Genomic DNA, 24,755 nt, shown 5'->3' with positions numbered 1-24,755 from the left:
TAGATAACCACATCAGTAATTGTTATACAAATTGTACACATTTTTAACCACAATTCCAAAATATGTACACCTCTACCTCTCATCACTCGTGAAATCCAAAATCGATTTTCTGGTGCCAGCATCAGTATAAATCATTATAAAAAAATTAAATATCACAATTTATTATCTTCCAGTATTTTTTCATTGTAAAATTTTACTACCTATACGATAATAACAAATTAAATTTATTGCCTAAATTAAAAAAATAAATAGGCAGAATAGAGAATGCCATGAAAATAGCTGGTGTAGACGTATGTAAAGAATATGTCACATGACACAGCCACCCGGAAATATCCATTTTGGGGGTGTATACATTTTGGAATTGTGGTTATGAATTTGTACAAATTATATAACAATTACTGATGTGTTTTATAATAAAATATTATTGTTTATCTTTGAAAATATAATTTGAATAGTATTTGTGAATTGTGATGACCATCAAGGTTAACGTTAAACATCATTAATTTATTATTATGCATTGTCATAGGAAACTTTTCACACGTCTAGTATTGAAATTAATTAAACATTTAACAATTATCACTCATAAATTATATTTTAAATCTTATGAAATTTATTGACAAATATGATTGAATGTTTAAATTATTATTGAGCTAGGATTGAATAGTTAAGCGTAATACAACTATTGAAGATGGCTGAAATAGGAACTAAAAAGATGCAGGTGGAATCTGAGTTAGCTATATGTATTTCAAACGCCTTTAAAAATTTTTCTTCTGACACTTGTGTTTTAAATGGCTTGAATATGAGTGTACCTTTGGGATCAATGTAAGTATTGACGTTCTTATTATTTTAATCATTACACTCATTACAGCAATAATCAATATTATAAATACAAAAGTATTGTAGGCACACAATGGTTAGGGCTTAATATTATGTATGCGAAAAATATATAGACCTTTTCACTAGTTTTGTCATAAATAGTTTTAAGTGTTTTTTCTAAATCTGGGTAGGACATACCGTACTTTAGAAGTTTAGAGTATTAAATTATTATCTTCAAAACTATAACAAAATATTCAGAAATTTGAGTAGTACGATAATTCTTAATACGGATCACTCTTAATATTATATTAGCAATGCAATTTAGAAATATCTGAAATAAACATTTTTCTTAGATATGGTCTTTTAGGACCAAGTGGCTGTGGAAAAACTACATTAATAAATGTTATTCTTGGAAAGTTTCCTTTGGATTCTGGGAGTATAAAAATAAATCCTAGTAGTTTTTCAGATATTGGATATATGCCTCAAGTAAGAAATTGAATTATTTTTGTATTAATTAAGGTAAGAGTAAATGAATAAGGTTAAATAAAAAGTATTCTTGCAGGACTTGTGCTTAGATTCGATGCTTACCATAGGCGAAACATTTGAATACTATGGTTCATTATATAAAATGAATAAAAGTGATATTTCTAGTAAAAGTAAAGAACTTCTTACTTGGCTCAGATTACCACAGGAAAACGCACTGTTAAAAGATCTAAGGTTGGACATTTATATTCAAATTATAATTGAATTGTGTATATAATATTATACTATATAATTTTTGCGTACATTTTACAAGAATTATTTATGGGTTTTTATAGTGGAGGTGAGTGTAGAAGGGTTTCATTGGCCGTCACATTACTACATGATCCAAAAATCATAATACTAGATGAGCCTACAGTAGGGATTGATCCAGTATTAAGATATGAGTAAGCTGTAACAAATAATACATAAAATGAAGGGTGACATAATTTGGTTGTCTAACAATGAGTTATTACTATTAGAATTTGGCAGAAACTATTGGAAATGGTGAAGGTGCAAGCCAAAACTATTATAATTACAACGCATTATATCGAAGAAGCACACCAAGCACAAACTGTAAGAAAACACAAATATTACTAACATAAAATAAATTAATAAAAATTTCTTTGTTTAAGCATGATGAAAATATTATTTTGAAACTATTTATATTTATTGTATTAAATTTTCTACAATTTTGGACTAAACTGCTAATTTCTATGGACAATTTTTGCTTAGCCGAATATTTTAATAAATCAAGTACTTTCTGACCGAGAAAATTACAGTAAATATTATAACTATTAAAAAATGTTATTTTTATCACAACTTTTTTCCTTGTACATGTGAATATTCAATGTCATCAACATTTTCAATACTCCCCGAAGCGGTCATAAAAATGTATTATATAATACTTAACTTTTATCAATACTAGTAAGGACGTCTTGTATGCAATCTTGTATATTTTTGAGATTCAAACGAATTATGTAAGATTTTAAAACTTAGAAAGCTTATAAAAAAAAACTAGTTAAGCAGGAACCGCACTGCATCAGAGTAGGCGTCGAGTACTCGTAAACGAGACTACCATTTGGGTATATTGTAATATATTATAAGATCGAGCATTGTATGTATTTATAAATTGTATTCTTCAATGAACGATGACAGCAGAAAAGTAGTATTGTTCAAACAGAGCCTCCTCTGATGTCGGTTAAACAGGAGGAAAAAACTATTCTTATCATAGTAGGTTTTATGTTAAGTATAAAATTTAGGTTCAATGAATAGTCATTGTATACGAAAAACGATTCTGAGCTGTGGCGATAATGTTACTACATATATTTTATTATAGCGGGTGTATCTAATGCATTTTAACGGTATTTTAATTGTTATAAAAAAATGTCATTTAAAAAATAAAGAAACACGTTTTTTTTTTGTTTTTTCAAAATCCCATATCATCGATCCATAATCTTTAAAATACCAAGATATAGGCTTACGATACACCCAAAATAGGAATTTAATCTAAAAAAAATGACATTGTGTATAATAAAATACACTAATATACTTAAAAGTTTGAGATCCCAAGTATATTATTTTTTGTCATTCAAATAAAAAAACAAAATATAGTAAAATACAGTACAACAAAATAACTAAAAACCTTATTATTTTTTCTTGTATATCTAATTTTGTCAAAATTTTAACATCAAATGTCTGTAAAAAAATGTGATATTATGTGTTTGACATTTTTTTATGGTCAAAATTGCTTATGAGATAAATTATATTACTTTTCAAGGTGTTTGACTGAGCATATAAACATCTTTGTGTTCCAACATTAAAATACAATTCTGTTGTCTGTAAGTCACTTAAAATTTGACTAAACATTTTGAAAATTTCATTGAGTATAGAAAATGATAATTTAAGCAATGTTAAAATGTTTCAAGTTTCTACAATGGACATTTTTTGAATAGTAACAGAATAATAAAAACCGGTTAAGGACATGAATCGTTGGTATCGTATCGTTACATTTTGAATATGCAATAATGTCTAAAAATTTGAACTTCAAACGCTCATAAAAAATTATCGTCACTTTACGCTAAATTTTGTTTTATTTTCCAGTAAGTGATCTTATGAGAAATGTCGTATCAAATATTTAAACGCTGATTGATAAAAAAAAAAAAAATTTTAATCGAAATTACTACGAAATAATTTGCAAATTTTCGTGATTTTGATGAATTTCCGAAAATATTTTAACTTAAATATAAATTACACAGCATCCTGCAATCGAGACAGGAAGTTCTACTATAGCACTGTGTCGTATAGTGATATGCAGAAGAGCCGATTTTCGTCGGGCCGTGGAGTGTATTCTCTTTGGACAGAGTAGGTGTATGCAGTGCTTGACTTGGAGAAATTAAAGTAGGGGGACTTTGTTTACTTTAAAAAAGAGCGTCTAACAGGGCGTATGACATTGTATTTTCGGTATTATTTATCAGTCGAAAGAAAAATATATGAGAAACCCTGTATTAAATTTTCAAGGGTTTATTACTCGTAAACAGATATTGAACCATATCTATAAATCTAAAACTACAAAAAAAATTTCCATATTTATCATATTTAACCAAAATATTTTGAAAATTATATTATGTTATATGGAAATTAGAAATTACTACCTATTTAATAAAAATAATAGTGTGTATAGTTTAGGTTCCTTTTTTTTTTTTTTTTTTTNGATTTACTTTTATAATCAGCACAAAAACTTACTAATCAAAATCAAAAATCAAAATGTATTATTGAAGTAGTGTCATTGGATGCCCCCTTCTATCACGCCCATATGCCTTGTAAATAATGTTAAAAAATTTACTTATTGTATCAAATGTATACAGATTGTAAATATATTGTTGTTTTTAAAATAAAAAAAATAAAAAAAAAATACTATTACCTAGCTTATAATATACAGGTATCAATCCAAATTGGCCAAAAGGTATCACCGCACAAAAAAATACTGATTAATGTCATTAATCTTGTTAAATAGGTAGGAAACGTCTTAAGTTGGTACTATTATAAGTACCTACCTATGTTTTTCTTGTTTCTTGAATTTCCAATGTCATCAAAATGAAAAAATTTGCACTTCAATCGCCCATACAACATGTATGTGGCTTATTGACATTAAACTTTTATATTACATTTTCAGTGTCTAATAAAAACTTACGAGGAATCTTGTATTAAATTTTAAAATCATAGTACAATGTATAACCTAAACCTAATTTGCTATACTGGAAAACTCCCTACATCTTCATGAAACTTATATATCTCGTTTCACCACTCCGATCAGCATTTAAAATTCAAAAATATTTGTAAATTGATTTTTATTTTTGTTTTACATAGCTATTAAACTAATCTAGGTGATTATTTTAATTTTCAGTATGTGAAACTATGGAATCTGGGATCGGTGCTGTTTTTGGACCGTCCAGTCTTGAATCATCAAACATAGTGCAGTCACTTTGCGAAACTATGGAAGTTCCACGTATAGATACCAGTTGGGAAAACACACCTGTTGAAAATTTCAATTTTTATTTCAATCCTTATCCTGAACCAACATTGCTAGCAAAAGTAAAGCCCCAACATAAACAAATTCAAATTACATAATATGCAATACAGTTTTGAATAAAATTAACAAATATTTATCATTTAAGGGTTATACGGCTATAGTTCATGATATGGACTGGAAGTCATTCACGTTACTCTATCAGCGACCAGAGTGTCTTCAGAGATTACAAGACTTAATACAAGATTACTCGGGAAAAACAAAACCTAATGACAAACAGGTAGCGGCCATCTCCATATTACAATTGCCCGAAGGCAATAATTTTAGGTAAGTTTTGATAGGTATAACATAAAAACTAAGACTATTAAGATCTTCTAATGTTATTTACTTGAATATTACAGACCGATTTTAAAAGACATTAAGAAGTCTTTAGAAGGTCACATTGTACTCGACTGTGATGCAGATTTAATATTAACTGTATTCAAACAAGCAAAAGAAGTTAACTTGTTGGATGACTATCATAGTTTTATCATAACCTCATTGGTGAGAACTTCTATTATCTATTTTTTTAGTGTAATTTGTTTAGTCAAAACTATATGATAGTTTTTTGGTTGTAGGATGCACATACAGTAGATTTTAGTGGTATTGTGCAGAACTTGCGTACAAATATAACAACTGTAAGGTTGATTGATCCACTAAGCCCATTTGTGGAAAATATTGTGAGAGATTTGAATTTTGTTCAACAAAGAATGAACGTAAATATGGAACCTTTGAAAGCTGACAAACTTACTGTTAACTCCATACTCATATATGACGCGGTAAATGTGTTTGCTAAAGCTTTAAAAGGCCTAGGTATGATAAATAAAATCATCACTGAACCACTACAATGTAAGAACTCGCCATTTATCCCCTGGTCCAATGGATTTAAACTTATAAACTTTATGAGAGTAGTAAGTATGGTTTCTCTCATGTTCATTAGCCAGTAAGTAGTCATTGCATATCGTTTTGATGTTCTTTCAGATTGAAACAGAAGGCTTGACTGGTCTGTTACGCTTTGACAACAAAACTGGTCATCGATCATATTTTACACTAGAAATGGTAGAACTGGTTGATACTGGTTTCAAAAAAATTGGCTTGTGGGATCCAGAGAGAGGCATGACTTATACGAGAACCAGCCTTGAAATGCTTCGTGATTTATACGCCGGGAGTAAGAACAAAACATTTATTGTTTCAACAAAAATTGTAAGTAAAACGATTACACATATTGAATGTTTGTGTACATTGTTGACATACTAAATATGTTTAGATGAATATGTTTTTGTTCATACAATTAGTTTTATTACAATAAATTACAGAGTTTTCATATATTTACATTGATAGACTGAGCCGTATTTGATGTTAAAAGAAGGCCACAATAAACTAGAAGGCAATGACAAATATGAAGGATATGTGGTGGATCTTATACAAATGATTGCTAAAGAAAACAACATGACTTATGAATTTCGTTTGAGAAGTGATGGAAATGGGAAACGTGACAAAAAAACAAACAAATGGAATGGAATTATCGGTGAAGTACAAGAAATGGTAAAGCATTTTTTTTTTTTTAAATGATATTATACATTACTTGTCTTCATCCATCATGAAATATTTAAACCTACTATAATTATTATACAATTACATATTAGCACCAAGAAATATATTATTTTACAATGTTATTCTGTCTGTCTGGCTTTCCTTATTCCGTATGAAATACCCAATCTTAGTTAGGTAGCAGTCTAACTTACTTTTACATTGCTTTATTAAAATAGTATCAATATATTTGGTGAAATTAATTTTAAAATCCACTTTATTAAGCAGCAATGATAGACGATAGTTAGACCCCAAGCTTGATAGTGAACTAACCTTTGACGTATTCACAGAGAGCCGACTTGGGGATCTGCGATTTAACAATTACTCACGAAAGAAGGTCTGCTGTGGATTTTACCATGCCTTTTATGAACTTGGGTAAGTTGGGCGCTTTATACCATCCTGTAGAAATGCTTATGTATTTTATGCAGGTATCAGCATATTGTTCAGTAAACCAGAAGAACCGCAAACCAATCTTTTTTCATTTACCCAGCCGCTTTCTTTTCAAGTATGGATATTTACAGCAACCGCTTATTTAGGCCTGTCTCTGGTATTATTTTTCTTGGCTAGGTATGTAAATTTAAATTCTATGTTATTACTTAAGTATAATATATCAGGTAAATATTTTACTGTTTATAGAATTACGCCCAACGAATGGCAGAACCCTCACCCGTGCAATCCTCATCCACAAGAATTAGAAAACTCCTTATCATTGCTTAACTGCCTATGGTTTTCTATGGGTTCCATTCTTTGTCAAGGTAGCGATATTCTGCCTAGGTAAATGTTTCTTGCAATTTAAAAATGGTATTTATAAAAAATAATTGGTGTCATTTCTAAAATTTCAGAGCTTTTCCAACCAGACTATGTGCTGCTATGTGGTGGTTCTTTGCTCTTATTATGACTCAATCTTACACTGCTAACTGGACTGCATTTTTAACATCGAATCGGATGGAAACTACTATAAAAAATGTAGAAGATCTTGACAAAAAGGGAGGCACAGATAGCATCAAGTATGGATGTGTAACTGATCAATCTACAGCCAGTTTCTTTCAAGTAGGTGCAAGGTGCACACTGCACACATATTTATTCTAGACAGTATTAACTATTGGCTATTAACAAAAATATTTACTGTGATTAAATTAATTAAGACTATACCTTTTTTTTTTTTTTTTTTTTTCCTTCTGAAACCGGGAACGGGTGGGAACTGTTTAGCACAATACTGCCACCCGAACCCGTATCGTTTATTCACTAAACAACATCACAAACAAGCAAAAGAAGTATACATACATGGGGGCCTCTAACCACCCTAGGAATTCGGCCTTCGGCCCACAAATAAAAAACGCGCCTGCCTAACCCGCTCTGCATCCTCCTTCCGCCCGAGAATCGCCTCCACCATTCTGCCAAATGCCAACCTCAGACCCTCCGCCATCGCCTCGATACGCCGCCTCCTGGGTGCATCATCTGGGAGGAGCTCCTGTTCCGGTCCCAGGATGATATCCGGCACATCATTAGGTTGTAGTGGCCGGCCGATGCATTGCTCCATCTCCCGTCTGTCTTCTGCCCAGAACGGGCAATTAAACAAGGTGTGCTCCACAGTGTCGTCCGGCTCACCACAGTGCATGCAGTGGGGGTCACCTGCTCTTCTCCTCCTCCATAGGTAATGCTGGAAGCATCCATGACCCGTCAAAGCCTGAGCCATGTGAAAAGTAATGGCTTCCTGATTTGACTGATACATCCACCTCCTGATGTCTGGGATCATCCTCCTCGTCCACGCCGCCTTCTCCGTGTCGTCCCAGATTACCTGCCATTCGCGCAGCGTTGCCTCGCGCTCCTGCCTCCTTACAACCGCCACCATAGTTTAGGTTCCTATGATTATTAATTTTAAATTGTGACAATCTTTTTAGACAAAAGCTAGTTGTGCGTCATTTTTTCAAAGTTTTTTCAAATTATTTTGAAAAGTATAGTGAGTTTTTTTACTTTTATTCACAAAGTAAAAATTAAATCCAATTTTCTACTAGAATCTATTATAAATTTTGAAGATTGAGCTTTTTATCACTTTAAAACATGATGAAAAACGTAAAAATTAAAACTTAATATAAAACACACATCATCGGTACATCGGTACATTCATCGGAGAGGATCTCTAAGACTAATTATTATTATAAATTATAATATAGGTTAAATAAAAGTATCACCTACTAATTAATCGTATTTTTCTTCTCCATTTATCATTATTATTTTTTTTTTTTTACAGATAGGTTTGATGAGAAATGGTGTTTTAATATCAGAATCTTCCCCTCAAGACTTATTGATTAAACAAAATGCCGACTCTTTAGAAGAAGCCTTTTTATCATTATGTTCTGGTCAACAATTTGATGAGGTAAAATAAATGTAATAATTGTATAAGAGTTAATTGTTTATAACGTAAATTATTTTTCATATAGACAACTCAGGGAGCCAATATTTTCAAAAATTCTAACGTATCATCAAACATTTTGCACTCTGATAACGGAATATCATTCATTAGAATTGGTGCATTTATAAAGAAAAATGTAGCCATTTGTTTAAGGGATTTCACGTAATTGCTTTACTTGAGCCATAATAATAATTTAAAATAAAAACAATATTTTTCATAACAGGTTTATATTTTTCATGATCTTATTTCCAATGTTGGCAGCTATTATTTTTAATTTAGCCATTGGTGGTAATATTAAAAACGTTAACATAGCTATTCAAAATAAAGAAATCACCGACTGTCAGAATACTGTGGTTAATCAATGTATTTATGATAATATTAACAATTTCACTCTTAGCTGTTCTGTTTTAAACGGTTTACGAGCTCTAGACTACAATTTGGTAAAATTTGTATTAAATATTACTGTAGTATTATGTTTAAATACATTGTACAACCTATTATGCATAGTTTTATTGTTCAGATCTCAGTTAAAAATCAGGAAGAAGGAGACATTTTAGTGAAAAAAGCTGAATCAGTAGCATTCATTCAATTCCCTCAAAATTTTAGTACGGGACTTCAACAATATGTTCTTGGTTCATGGTTTTCTACCAGTGAATATTCGCCAAATACTGCAGCTTATGCAAATATTGATATTGGAAGTTAGTATTGACACTGATAATATTTATAGAAAATGCGAATAAAGGTACTTTTTATCTTAGGTAATTTAATATTTTTCAAAAATTCACTTTTAAATGGTTGCTCAGTTGTGTTCGACAAAAACTCTTTTTATAAATTAAAATATAATATTATTTATAACGTAATCTGTATTAAAAAATATTTTTTAGGACTTTATGATATGAAATGGTGTTTTTAAGAGTTTTAAATTTTTAGATGTTTTGGTAAAAAGTCAAGTCATTCGAAATCTATTTAATGTCATTGAAAATGTTATTATAAATAGTACACGTTTGTGCAGCGAGAAGCTTGTTAAGCAGCCTTTTGTAAGTATAGCAATATATTTTTTTCAACAATAGAGTAGTACGAGCTTAACAGTCTGAGAATTTTATCAAATATAAAATGTATTCTTATCCAAGTTATAAAAACAAAATATTACTATAATTTATAAGTGAAAAAAAATCCAAAAACTCTTGTTACCTTTTGAATTAGTAACTTGGCATATTATAAAACATTAAGATTTTAAATTCTTATATAATGTTTAAAAAAAGGATTAATAGTTTATTTTAATCTTGAGTTTACTTGTATCAGAAATAATTAAATATCTTTTGAAAATTATGTCAAGACCCATTGAAAATAATTGTAGCTTTATCGTTTAATTCATACAGGTGGTAATACAATTTATAAATTAGAATTATATAACGTATACATTAAAATGACAATTATTATTTGAAACGTATAAAAATATATTGATTACTATTGAAAAATAAACTATGTCATTTTTATATTTTACTGTAGAGAACAACATATTTAGTGGGAAACAAAGTTGAAACATTTATTCATAGTATAGCTACTATGTTTGTTTCGATGTAAGTATATTTGTAATTTAATCATATTTATGCAATTGTGAATAATTAATTAAAAACATTTAGATTCAAACAATTCTGTGATTTATTTATTAATAGAATATAATTGAATCATGGTACTCATTGTCCTTTTTTTCTTGCACATCATACGGCACGCCACTAACGTTTTATTTACTGGTAAAAACAATTGTGAATTATTTTGTGTAAATTAACGCTAAGGTACTTACATTTGTTTAGCATTATATTTAAATATTTATGTATTCTCTAAAAGTGTTATATTACATCGACTCATCACCATAATTATTAGATCAATACTGTCACTCTAACTATTTACCTCCTTGTTCATAGTTGCGTTTAGTGTTATTATAATAACTATTTGTTTCTAAGTATATTATTAATGAAATGTACCTATATTAGTTCACGAAACAACAGATTGTTGGTAATTTATATGTAGGCGTTTATGCTATAGTCTGTAGGTCACGCTATGTGTACTTATGCCTCCAAATTATTCATCTTTTAACCTCATTTAACATTGAAACTGGTTTGACAAGTTTTAAAAGTCTCAGTAATAATATTATGGATCTTAACCAATATATGACATATTATTATGTAACTTTATTAGACTTACATGTTTAAAGATATGTATCTTATTAGTGGTGGTAGCGTATTATAATAAATTTACTTGTTACACATTCTTAAGCAGCTATACCTACATTTATAACTTAATTTTTACCAAAATGTCACCGTTTGTGTTATTTCTAAACAAAAGTTCTTTGCGATCCCTTCTAATTTGTTTATTAAAACAATTGAAATGAATAAGAAACATTTAACAATTTTTGGTTTTCCAATTTTTGGTTTTTGAAATTTAGTAACTTCTTTTAGTGAATAATAGTAAAAATATATAGTATACCTATATATTATATACCTTTGTAGTTGTTAATATTTTTTTATTTAAACTACATTATAATTTATATAAGATTTACATTATAATATAATACATAATGGATAATAATATGTTAGACTTTTTTAAGACGCATAGTCTTAATTTTTCTAGATTTAAAATTTATTATACATATACAACTAAACAGAAGAAAAAAAAAATTTCAATTTATTATTGATTAATTTGTTAAACCTGTGCATATTATATTTTCAGGATAGGATTTTATTTCTCAAGCGTAATATCTACAGGATTTATGTTGACAGAGAAAATGGAAGGATTTCTTGATCGGTCCATGACGGCTGGTAAACAACGAAACAATATTATTTTAATAATAGGTACCTCTACCTACATAGTTATTATAAATGTCGATGAATTGTTTGCTTATAGGGATTACAATACTAGAAGTTGTAATTTCAATAACGTGTATTCAAACTGTAATACACATAATTCAAACTATTTCTGTTATGTTTGTCACGTACTTTGTTTTCCTAAACCCTATCGAAATCACTAATGGACTATTTGCATTCGTATTCATAATTTTATTAACTGGATGGTTAGGTCTACTTTACGGTATGTATCTTTTATTTTGTATTTAGTTTCACTATTTAGTATTTCTGATTATTTTATATTTCATTTCGTATAGTATCTTAAGTATGATTACCACCAATGTTATCTATTTCAGTTTCAAGTTTCAACTAACAGTTGAACTATATACCTACCTGTAGTTACTATTTTAGGACTAAATTTTTGATCTTAAAATGTTCTTGTTTATATATTTAATTACATTGATTTCATATATACTCTAGACAAGGTTGAAAATATTTTATGTATCAGACAAAAATACATTTTTTAATTTTAATTTTAATTTTGCATAATCAAAAGAAATTACATTTGAAACTACTTGTCCTCAAAATTCCTAAGAAATTATTTTGTGCTATTTTATTGTAGGTTTGTTAATCGTTGGGGTATCCAAATCAAGTTCCGAAGCCATGAACATGGTTATTGGTTGGAACATGATGCAGATTTATTTATCGGGTACGTTTATCTTGTGATATTTTTCAAGCCCATACGAATATTTGCACGTAACATAATATTATATATTATCTACCAATTTACTTATCTTTTGTATTAAATTTTAAATTGTTTGTTCATTCCTATAGGTATAATGTGGCCGATTGAAGCTCAAATGCCATTCATGAAAATCATATCTGAACACCTCCCATTGTGCTATATTAGTCGAATATTGAATAATATCGTTTTAAGAGGATGGACACTCGGACACCCGACTGTCTTAATCGGAATAGCAATCATAATTGGTTATGTTTTTTTACACGTTATTATGTTATTGTCCCTAACTCACATCAAAAAAGATGCTTGGTTGGTTAATAAATAATGTTGTGTATTGATTTTATTCAACTTACGTAAATAAACTATAACTAACTTGAAGAATTAATTATATACAGACGTGATGCGTATTTTTTAAACACATTTTGAATAAACCTATTAGCGTTGACTGAACACCATATTAAACTCGTCACATCAATCCATACCCAGCGTCAACTTAGGAGTTCTCAAATTGTTTTTGTGTACTTTGCTTTTGAATAAGCTACGTACAATTCAAATTAATTATATTTATCAGGTATCAAATTCAAATACAACTAATATTATTGATACTTTGTGAACAAAACTACGAGCTCACCACCTACTTGTCTTGCCTAAAGTTACAAACTAAAAATGTAAGTGTTGCACTTGAACCAGTTTTTATTCATATTTTAATGTTTAAACCATTTCATTTTGATTAAACTATTCTTATCTGTATATCTTTGATGTTACAAATTATTGAGAGCAATTAATTAGTCGGATATATTTTAAACAAATGTGCTTATAGTAAACAGAAGTCAATAATTTAACATGTTGCCTTAAAGCTTAGGTATGCATGGTAATAGCATGGTAAACCTTCATATTGTATAAAATAATAATACATAAGGTACTTTAGATTTTTTTGTAATTATGAATATTGTAATTTATAATTGATTAATAACTATGCTGAAAAGCATTGTATTCAATTGTACATGGTTGAAATAAGACCATCAAAACAAAATAAATACACAAATCCACGATACCGGTAGATATTGAAGGACATAGAGTTACTTAGAAACATAATTTTAAGGTGGCGTGCTTAAAATTTAAAAGTCTCTGTACAAGACATATTTGAAACAAACACAATTACTTTTAAATAATGTCATTACTAGTGATCAGAACAATAAATTACTTTTTGCGTTGTTTATTTTCATATTATTTGAATTTATAGTTAATGTTATACTTTTTTTATTATACAACGTTTATATTTTAATTGTATTAATTTCATTTTATTTGAATTTATAATTCATCTTATATTATTGTATTATAACACAATCATTATATTTTGATTTTCGTCATTCATAAATGTAAATATTGTGTTATTAATAATAGTAATAAATGAATAAACAATGCCGCTAGGAGACGAGAAAGAATTATTAAAATTATAGGGTTCATTAACTATATTATTATTTATTAAAGTTTTTTATATATACAGGTGGATATTAAATATTAAGTATGCGTTTATATTACTATCATTGATTATAACTAGTATTAAAGATAATTATACTGAATCTGATTTAAGTAGTATAAATAACTGTAATTAATGGTACTATGATTAAATACGACCGAAAAACCAAATATTAGATAATATAGGTAGGTATTTCAAATATAATTAAATGATAAGTGTCGCCAAATGGAGTTGCTGCAAATTGCTAATGATGAGTAAAAATCAATTTTCAGTAGATAATGATCAACTACTCGTTTATAATACTCGGTAAACATGATATATATTATGATCTATATTTTTCATTTTTAATAATTTTGTTGTAAAAATACAGAATTTATAATTGTAATGAACTTTATCTTTAATTAACCTCAATATATATTATATATTATGTATATGATTATATTTTTATTTTATTCCGTTAAAGTACACAGCAGAACACTAAGATTGTGAGACAGTATATCGTATTATAATAATACGTTTAAACATAATATAGCAATGCCGTATTGACTATATGAACAATGGACACAATATATAAGGCTATAAAATAATTATTTCTTAAGTGTAAGAACTAAGGACTTTCTGTACATAAATCCATCGTACTTACTACCTAACTATTATTGGTTTAGTCTCTACTTTTATGTAAAGATATTTTAATTATTATATTTAATTTCTTCCATTTAAATAAAGGATGTTGAAGTTTTTATAAACAAAATAAACAACATCGACCTTTGTCATTTTTAACATAAAATGCAAATTTTTCATTTTTGGATCCTCCCAGGAATTGTGCCAGGAGCGTAGGCACCTCTCAACCCTCTCTTCCCTTGCTAAGGCTCTGGATCTAAGACCTCATGTTTTAGTGGCTATCCTAAAATACGTTTGTACATAAATTGCTTTTTGGTCATACTTATGATTTTTTTGTTATACATCATGAATATCATTAATACATTGAAAAAAAGATAAATTCATTTAAAAATAGAATTTTTCTGCACAAATCATCATATCTTACGTGTTTAAATCAAAAGTAATTAAAAGTTAATCTTACTGTATTTAAATTCAGAATTTTTAACATAATTATGTATAGTAAAATTACGTTCTTATTTGATATTCCTTAATTTTATTAAAATAATGAAGCCTTGATTTATAATACAATTATAATATTATAATTACCAAATTTAATAAATAGGTACTAATAAGTAAAGTCTATAAGGTCTAGGTCGATAAGCAAGCCCATCCCACTATAGGTAAAAATTGATTGAACTCGATGGGTTCATGAACGATGATAAAGTAAAAACATTTTGGGCCCCGGTAAAAATTAAAAAAAAAAACTTTATTATGCATTAACCCGACCCCCACTCATTACCCATCACAGTGGCTCTCTAGGTAAGCCATCAAGGACATCAAGAAACCTACTCCAGGCACCGTCACTCAAATCACGATTTAACAAATATACTCTTTCTTTTTTTTTTAATGTGTACTACGTATTCTTAAAAAAGGGTTTACTTTTACTTAGCGGTTCGTTAATATTTGAACTGTTGGTATTTCAAATAGGTTTTGTTTATTTTTTTAATAGTTCGTAGTTACTAGTTAATATAAGTTTTTTAAATTCTAATTCGTTACTTATTTAGTTTTAGAATTATTGTTCAGTGAAAATGTTAATGAATATTATCTAGCCGAAAATCAATACTTTTATTAATACTCAATAAGTAGTATGAATAAAATGGAACAAAATATGGAAGAAGAAAACCCAAAGTACGACATAACAGTGACAAATGCCTTTAAGAAGTATGGAAAAAATAATGTATTTAACGGTTTGAACATGACTGTGAAATCCGGTTCTATGTAAGTACTTTTATTATTATAACAATTGAAAATATACTTTTTTAAACAATATTTAAAAAAATATAAAATAAATAATTACATTTAAAACGAAATATATTATTACTAAAACATGCTCAGTGTTATTAATATATGAAATATACATATGATAGGATTTATAAACGTATAGTAAAATATGATAATTGTTATTTGTAAATAAAAAATTATTTTAATTTTTGTTTAAAAGAGAAAATTTTCCAAGGGTTAGTTAATAATATATTCGTCTTTAATGTCAACTCGATAAAATATAATAAGTAACAACAAACATGAAAAAATCTCGTATCCTCGATTTCATAACACTAAAAACTTGAATAAAACTAAACAATTTACCAAACTATATACCAGTTATACCCATACAATGCCGAATTAAAAATGTAAAGATGATTCACGTATACTATGGACTGTAGCTCACACGTATCGCATTCTTAACACTTGAGCATAATTTACTAATAATTTATTATGAACTATTAGGTAGGTAGTTATTATAAAGGTACTGAACGAAATGAACAACGTACCTTTATTGAATTTACAATGTTGTTTTTTTAATAACTTTCTCTAAATAATTTTTCTGGACTATCGGCTAATTTCATACGGCCACTCTAAATCAAGATATTGAAGTTTACTATTAGGCTTGTTGTGCAACAATTTTGAATATTTAAAGTTATTCATATAAATAATTAATAATGTTAAAGATTTATACCATTCATGAAATACAATAATGAAAATGAAAAGATTGACCTTGCATAAAATGGTGTGTTTTAGTATCCGATACTATGAATACTATTAATAGATAAATCTAAAAATAACATATATATATTATTTATATCAATAATATAATAATCAATAAGCAAATGCAAGTGCATAGTATTTACTTACCAATTGCGTAGTATTTTTGTACTAATTGCAAATGACAAACATCATTAATTTTATTTATTTTATTTATTAAATATAATTACAATCATATTTTAATTCTACTAGTCATAGTCGCAGCTGGTTCTTAACAGACAATATGATTTTTTTTATACACTTAAACTGTGGTGTTTTGCATTGAAATGTTTTATTTTTTTTATAGATATGGTCTTTTAGGACCAAGTGGCTGTGGTAAATCGACACTTCTTCAATGTATTTTAGGAGCATTGCCATTAGACTCTGGTTGTATAGATTTTCAAGCAAAAAGTGTAAAAGACGTTGGATATATGCCTCAAGTATAGATTTTAACTCTTTTCTACATATTTAACTGATTTATCAACACTTTTATTTTTTAAAGGATTTATGTCTGGAAGTCACGCTGACCATACAGGAAACGTTTGACTACTATGGATCACTTTATAGAATGAGCAAGAGAAATATAAAAAAAAAATTCGATGAGCTTAATGAATTTCTGCAGTTACCAAGTTTAAATAGTCATCTTAATGAAATAAGGTAAAATATTTTCGAATAAAAAATTAATAAAACTACAGATCATATAGTATGTATTGGAAAAATCAGTCCTCAGACTTTAAATTAATACTGCAATATTAATTCATAAATTCATTATTTTACATCAAGCCTTTTCACATTTATTTGTGTTTGTATTAAATAATATGTTAGAAATATTATACAATGTTTTTGAAGTATTTACTTTTGCAAATAAATGTGTTATGTTAACCATATTTTAATGTAGGTATTTCATATTAAGTAATATAAAATACAAAATTATGTAAATAGGTAATGCTTAACTGATTATCCAATTCAATTAATAGTCAAATACCTCGAATATTGAAATTGCAAAATTATATAGAAAAGTTAAAATTAAAATTACTTTCTATAACTTATAAATTGAATTACTTCAATGTTGTACTATTCAAAACTCATTGGATATAGATCAAGGATCGGTAGTGGTAGTTGAAGGATAGGATTGATTTAGAGTTTGATAAGACCCTGTTTACAGGAAGTCTTGGATTTGAATAAATCAAATTATAACTACATTTTTTTTCATATATTTAAATAATGACTACTAAATTACTGAAGCTATTTTAATATTGATGTTTAGGGTATGTAGGAAGAATTATCATCAATAATATCAACTTAATAGTATTAATTAAATTAATTACTAGGTAAATAATAATTTGTAATAAATTAATAATCATTATTTATTTTTATTTACATTAGTGGTGGCCAGAGTAGAAGAGTATCTCTTGCCATTAGCTTATTACATGACCCCAAAGTTATGGTTTTGGATGAACCTACAGTTGGAATTGACCCTTTACTGAGAGAAGGGTAATACAAATTATTACGATTAAATTAAATTTATTTTTTAATAATATGAAAAATAATTTAGAATTTGGGCTGAGTTTATAAAAATGGTCAAAGAACAAAAAAAAACAATCATAATAACTACTCATTATATCGAAGAAGCAAATAAATCTGATTGCGTAAGTCAATATACTTATAAAGTGATTTATAATATATAGTATATTATACTATGCATACATACATATTATAAAATCTATATGAAGTTGGATACACAAACGTTTATTTATGTTAAATGGATTTTAAATTATGCATTTATCAATTATCTGGTGATTAGTTCATTACATTTGAACGAATCATAATATGTAACAAATATTTATGATATTTAACATAACTCATATGGCACATATTAAATACATTTACCTAATTTTACATTATTTTTTAATTTTGAAAAAGTGTATAATTTATAGCTTTTTGTAATTTAAAATCCTATACTAGTATACTACGAACTTCTGAAATATTTTTTCTATCAATGGGAAAATAATAAAACCAATTAATGAATAAATATAATATTCTAGAATTTTTTTATCGAATTTTAATAAAATATGTTTTTAGGTCGGCTTTATGAGAAATGGATTAATAATTGAAGAAGGGCCACCTCAAGATATTCTTGTGAAATATGGTACAGATACATTGGAATCAGCTTTTTTAACGCTTTGCTGTAATCAAAGAGCAATTACTGAAGTACTGTACCTTGACATATTTAAGTATAAATATATATTATTTATGTGTTCATATTGCATAGGAAGTTACAATACAATAGGTACATTCATGCACCTTAATATTGTATTTTGTAAGGGTAGGTAGTTTAGTGTTATCATCACATACCTATGTAAAATTTGAAAACTTACATCAATGATTTAAAGGATGATGAAACACTATCGCTATTTTTTCTCGTGGGTCAGCACATGGGGGTGAATCGTTTGTACAATACTTACCCTCATGTAACATCGTTTATTGAACAAAAAAAATTCAAATTACAGTACACAGTTCAACATAAAAAACAATAATACAACAAATAGAGGAATTCAGCCGTTGCCATGACTACCGTGATTACCTGCCCCCCTCGATGCCCTAGGATATATAGTGAAGAGTCGTGGTCTGTGGCACCTCAGACGTCGATCCAGTTTCTCCTGGCTCTGTCTCAATCGCTTTTCGTTCTTTTCTTTTTTTTTATATTATTTCCTCTATAAAATAATCTACATTATTCCTATATAAACACCTATGTTTTTTAATAATTATTGGCACAATTTAAATATTTGTTGTGGAAACCTTATTATAACTATAACCTAATAATATTTAATATTATTCAATATTTAATTCTTCTCTATTTATATAATTAAATAGCAACTAGCTGTATTATCTGTCTCTGTGAAAATGAATTTATCTCTTTATTATCATATTTCGTTTCCGTTATATATTCCAATACCTACGAAAAAAAGTAAAATTCGGTGAATCCCTTTCGAAGTATACCTAGGAAATACGGTTTAATGTATCTGTGTGTGTTTCGTGCAATATTACAATTAATTGTGTACGTTTAAACATTATAGAGTATACAATTTGAAATTTGAATACTTTGCATTTGTGATACATAAGATGAATTAATAAAACATAAATAATAAAAATAAAATCTTAAATAATTCAAGAGTCAATTTTTCAAAACTGTGCGGTAAACGATGTTTTTTGTCATGTTAATAGTCTATTCACATATACATTTATATGCATGCTTACCTCAGAATACGCGAGAAATAATTTACCGTGAGAAAAGCAATGTTTTTCTAAATAACCTATACTTATATTAAGTTTCCATGAAATAATAACAAAACAAATTACCTATATCGAATCATAATAACTATTTTTTTTACTTAACCAATGACAACCCTTGTATATATAAACAAAACAATTTTTGATTTTTGTGTGCCGAAATTAGTGTGTTTCCTGATAAACTCCCACATTGTGGTAAAACAGTACCATATGCACATTTCAAACGATCACAGTTTTGGCTATACGTAAACTGACTCATTAAGATATCTTATTTTATATACTATACATATGATGTATATAAATACAACTATTACCATAGGAACACTGTAAACAAGGATAACAAAATAATTTATATTGGTATGGCTACGATGTCGCATGTTATATCGTTGCTCCACAAAATATATGCTACACTAGTTCACTACTATAGTAGTAGTAAATGACCAGAGCATTGAGTCGAAGGTCAAACTTTCTATGTAGTGATGTCTGTATAAAATGTAGTTGTACATTAAATGTTTGTACACTTAGGCTAGGATCGAATACAATGACATTTTTTCACTATTAATTTAACACATTGTGTAAGAAACTGCGGAATACGTTACATTCCATACATTAGTACTTGCGAGTTTATTTAATGCACAAAATTCTTTCACAGTTCATAGATATTTTGAACAAAGAAACATGGTTATAATATGTCCCAAAATAAAATAAAGCTCAACAAATTAATACAAATTCCAACACTTAGCTGTATGACGATAATATAATACTATCATATGCTTTGCTATATTTATTTTCAATGATCGTGTCTTTCGTGCAATGATTTATAATTGGTTTCAAACTATTATTAATTATAAGACTGCCTTGTTGTTGTACCTACCAGTTATTTCCATACTTTTATCTATTTAGAAAGTCAACAACACTGTCCAAGTAAAAGAACAAATTGTACAAAAAAAAATATTGGAATCGGTAAATGTCAACCCGTATAGAATTAAAGCATTGTTAAAAAAAAATTATCGTGTATGTTCACGAGATTATATGTAAGTTTAACTTAGATATTATTCTGATACAATGGATTACTAGATGATACTAATTAGTATGGTATAATATAGGTTGTTATTTACTTTGGTCTTACTTCCCATAATACAATCATTCAATTTTTGTTTTTCGATTGGAGTACCATTCAAAGACATGAAAATAGCTTTTAAAAATGATGAGATTAATAATTTAGATTGTCAATATTTAAATGTTAATCGATGTATTTTGGACGAAAATAGCAATCAAACAATGAGTTGTGTTATTATGAACTACCTCTCATCACATGATTATGAATTAGTGAGTAAAATATAAAAATTACGTTAATGTATCTAACTTAAATCATTATAATTTGAGGAGGTTATAGAGCATTGAGTAAGAAGAGATTTTTCAATGTGGGTTTAACTTCAAGGGATTTTATATCTAATTTATCCATTTAAATTATAGGTCGAAGTACAAGATCGGGAAGTTGCCGAAGCTGGGATAAATCATACAAAGTATATTGCTTTTCTATATTTTCCTAAAAACTTTACAAGTGGATTGACAAAATATATTAATGACCGTCAATATTTTGATTTAGAATCTAGAGTTTTTGCTCATTTATCAAATGAAAGTAAGTATAGTTCAAATGCTTATCAGTAGGTAAATTAATACATATCATTTTATCGTTTCTTTAATGTATAAACAATTTATAATTTCAGATATTTTGTTTAGAAATCAAATTACGGGAGATGTGTTAGAGTCAATCAATTATCTAGTTATGGAAGCATTAAATAGTTGCTCTAACAATCCAATATCAATCAGTGTACCCTTGGTATGATATACCTAACAAATAAGTTTAAAATTTAAATATTATATGTTCATGGAAATAATCTATTCTTATCATACATTCATACTTCAGCATGTATATGGTTATTATTTATTGCACGCAATAAATATTATTTGCTAAATAGAACTTAGAGGTAATATCCTTAAGTCATTAGAGGTAATATCCTTAAGTCATACATTCTGGATATCGATTAGTTATTAGATATACTATCTATATTATATTTCTGAGGACATATTATTTCAGTATTGCTATATTATAATATGCAACTAATCTTAACCATTTATATAAAAAAATCTCATGGAAATATATTAATTTTCTGTTTTACCAAAATGTTCCATTTCCCAAACGACTTTTTCCATTTTTCTTCCCGTAAAAACATAATTTAGAATATTACAAACATAAAAAAAAATGTGAAAAATCGGTCAAGTAGCTCTTGATCAGCTTCTCAATAATTTACCAATGATTAGCTTTTAATTTTTCTTTATAGATTAATACCTACGTGTTTTTCATGTTTATGTTGATTTATTTGGAAGTTAAAAGTTGTATAGAATACTATTAATTAAACTAAGAGTATGAGTTTTAACTCACAAAAACATATATACGTACAATATAGTTAAGATTTGTTTTATAATTGTCGTTTAAATGTTTTAAATTTTAATATCTAACACACAGTGTAGTTTCTTTAGACCAATCAATTTTTTCTACATATTTTATTCCAAAAATTATATTGTTGAGTGTGCACCTATTGTGTTGTTTAGTTTTAGTTTTGTGTTTAATAAGGTGAATTTATTTTTGTTGTAGGAGTTCAATATTTTGCTTGGAAAAGAAGTTAAATCATTTGCCAATAGTACCGTTTCTCTCTTTATAGCCATGTAATTGTTTTATTTTATACTTAACTAACAATATTCATTTTTTTAAATTACAAAATATAAAGTTTATAATTAAATTAAGAATTATTAAGATATGTTTTGAATCTTTAAATATGATTCAATCAATGAGAGGTAGGTACTAAATTCCCAATCCACTGTGGCCTATACTATAAGCCATAAGGTAATCATTATTATCGTTAAAAATATATCATACTTAATTCAACTATAATACATTGTTGTACAACATGTTTACTCATTAGTAAATATAACGTCACATACTCGTAATTTTATGTTTAATACAATTTATGCAATTTCATGAGTATATTAATTGGATCATAGATTTGAATAAAGATTGAATTAACTTATTATTTATAGACGTGTAATTTACTTTATACTTTGTAATGAAAAAAATATCATAAAAAATGTGGAATAATGAATAATTTGTTTGAAATAATTATTGTTATTTTATTTTTAGGGTGGCATTTTACTGTCCAAGCGTATTTGCTGTAAGCATAATGATGTCGGAAAAAATGGACGGACTCCTTAGCCGATCAATGTTTGCAGGTATCTGAACACAAATAATTGTACACCTATAATTTTATATTTTTTTAAATACAAGCAATAGTGTTATATTGGTTTCAGGTGTCAAAATATTGGAATTGTTAATTTCTATGTTTTGTATCACAACAGTGTTACTTTTGTTACAAACGAGTTTCTCCTATTTTATTTCACATGTTTTATTTTCAAATCCAATACAAATCACCAATGGATTGTTTGTGTATGTGTTATTATTACTACTATTGGGATGGATAGGATTTTTATATGGTAAGTATTTAATTATAGATATATCTTATTTTTTCATATTATATACCAGGGATGGCAAACCTTTTGACACCTGCGTGCCCAAAATTAGCTTTTTTTTTTTAGAGCGTGCCGCGAAAAAAATTATATTATGTTATAATACCTTTAATTCGATTATATAATTAATGTATAAAAAGGTTAGCTTAGGTACATAATAATGACCGATAAAAGCCGTATGCTCAAAATATTTTTACCCATACCTATATTCTATAATTTATAATATTATATATTACCTATACAATATATAATAGTAAAAATTTTCGCGTGCCATGGATTTGCCGTCCCTGTTATATACTGTAGTAAATGAATGAAGTTAATTGTTGTGTTTTCATAATGCAATTCGAACCAATTATTATAATTTACTGTAACACAAATAATGTTATGATAATTATAATATTTTGTTTTTTAGGTTTACTTACTGCTGTAATATCAACTACAAAATTATTCGGTGTGTACATTATAACCGGATCATCTTTGACTCAGTTCATATTATCAGGTAAAAAAACTACTCATGTAAAATCAAACAAACTGCATGGATAAAAATATATAGACATTTTTATTTTTGAAATTTAGGGACCTAAGCAAGTTCTTAAGTTCATGAATAACGCTTAGTGCATACCTACTCATAAGTTATAGTTATTTAAGACGTTTATTATTTGTATGGTGATATGAAAAAAGTATGTTATGTTATGTTATACTTAGGTGGAATATGGCCTTTGGAAGGACAGCCCCCATTATTAAGACAAGTATCCAAGCTAATTCCTATAAGGCTAGTAGGAAATATGATGAACGACATAGTAATAAAAGGGTGGACATTGGATCATCCATCAATCTTAACAGGAACTTCATTGACGGTTTTGTATAACATATTATTAATACTTGTATTAATCTTATTAGGAAAGATAAAAAAAGACTTATGGGTTATACAAAAATAGACAGTTATGGCACTATACATAAACAATACTTCGGTAATAAAAAAACAATGTTTTGTATGGTAATATAGTTAACAGCTTTTTTAATCACAAAGGTAATTTTTTAATACGATGTATAACTATCTGCATTATACTTTTAATTACATTTTATTTTCAAATAGTTTAATTAAATTAGTAAGTATTACGATTTATAGTATTATTATATAAAAAAATTCTTAAAAATTTAAAATTATTATGCCATTATTATATCATGAATTATATTTTCTAGATAATTGTATAAGTGATACTCATGAG

General features: G+C 27.5%; 3 protein-coding genes across 4 annotated transcripts; all 3 read left to right on the top strand.

The window, feature by feature from the left end:
* Positions 1-648: 648 nt before the first annotated feature.
* Positions 649-12,904, top strand: LOC111037134 (ABC transporter G family member 23-like). Its single transcript, XM_022319514.1, has 15 exons — positions 649-822; positions 1,170-1,302; positions 1,379-1,533; positions 1,635-1,742; positions 1,818-1,911; positions 8,745-8,870; positions 8,935-9,068; positions 9,130-9,346; positions 9,427-9,604; positions 9,837-9,943; positions 10,416-10,486; positions 11,637-11,725; positions 11,811-11,993; positions 12,372-12,458; positions 12,584-12,904. The coding sequence occupies exons 1-15, from the start codon at positions 689-691 to the stop codon at positions 12,814-12,816; spliced, it is 2,049 nt and encodes a 682-aa protein (XP_022175206.1). The 5' UTR covers positions 649-688; the 3' UTR covers positions 12,817-12,904.
* LOC111037136 (glutamate receptor ionotropic, kainate 2-like) lies at positions 4,721-7,597 on the top strand. The gene is made up of 10 exons (XM_022319517.1): positions 4,721-4,929; positions 5,013-5,191; positions 5,266-5,407; positions 5,482-5,814; positions 5,885-6,106; positions 6,245-6,448; positions 6,784-6,868; positions 6,922-7,060; positions 7,130-7,267; positions 7,336-7,597. The coding sequence occupies exons 1-10, from the start codon at positions 4,753-4,755 to the stop codon at positions 7,580-7,582; spliced, it is 1,866 nt and encodes a 621-aa protein (XP_022175209.1). The 5' UTR covers positions 4,721-4,752; the 3' UTR covers positions 7,583-7,597.
* Positions 12,905-13,036: 132 nt separating the features above from the next.
* Positions 13,037-24,529, top strand: LOC111037135 (ABC transporter G family member 23-like). Of its 2 annotated transcripts, XM_022319516.1 has the most exons (16): positions 13,037-13,159; positions 15,636-15,849; positions 16,958-17,090; positions 17,153-17,307; positions 18,037-18,144; positions 18,206-18,299; positions 18,733-18,861; positions 20,845-20,975; positions 21,048-21,270; positions 21,418-21,583; positions 21,672-21,784; positions 22,601-22,671; positions 23,144-23,232; positions 23,311-23,493; positions 23,939-24,025; positions 24,232-24,529. In XM_022319516.1, the coding sequence occupies exons 2-16, from the start codon at positions 15,719-15,721 to the stop codon at positions 24,462-24,464; spliced, it is 2,046 nt and encodes a 681-aa protein (XP_022175208.1). In that variant the 5' UTR covers positions 13,037-13,159; positions 15,636-15,718; the 3' UTR covers positions 24,465-24,529. The 2 variants fall into 2 exon arrangements, with proteins under 2 accessions (XP_022175208.1, XP_022175207.1); XM_022319515.1 differs by lacking the exon at positions 13,037-13,159 and having other exon boundaries at positions 15,467-15,849.
* Positions 24,530-24,755: the final 226 nt, after the last annotated feature.

This window comes from Myzus persicae, unplaced genomic scaffold (genome assembly GCF_001856785.1).
Source record: "Myzus persicae strain clone G006 unplaced genomic scaffold, MPER_G0061.0, whole genome shotgun sequence".
Classification (NCBI taxonomy): Eukaryota; Metazoa; Arthropoda; class Insecta; order Hemiptera; family Aphididae; genus Myzus; species Myzus persicae.
Note: the sequence above shows the minus strand (reverse complement) of the source record. Positions and strands in the feature narration are given on the sequence as shown.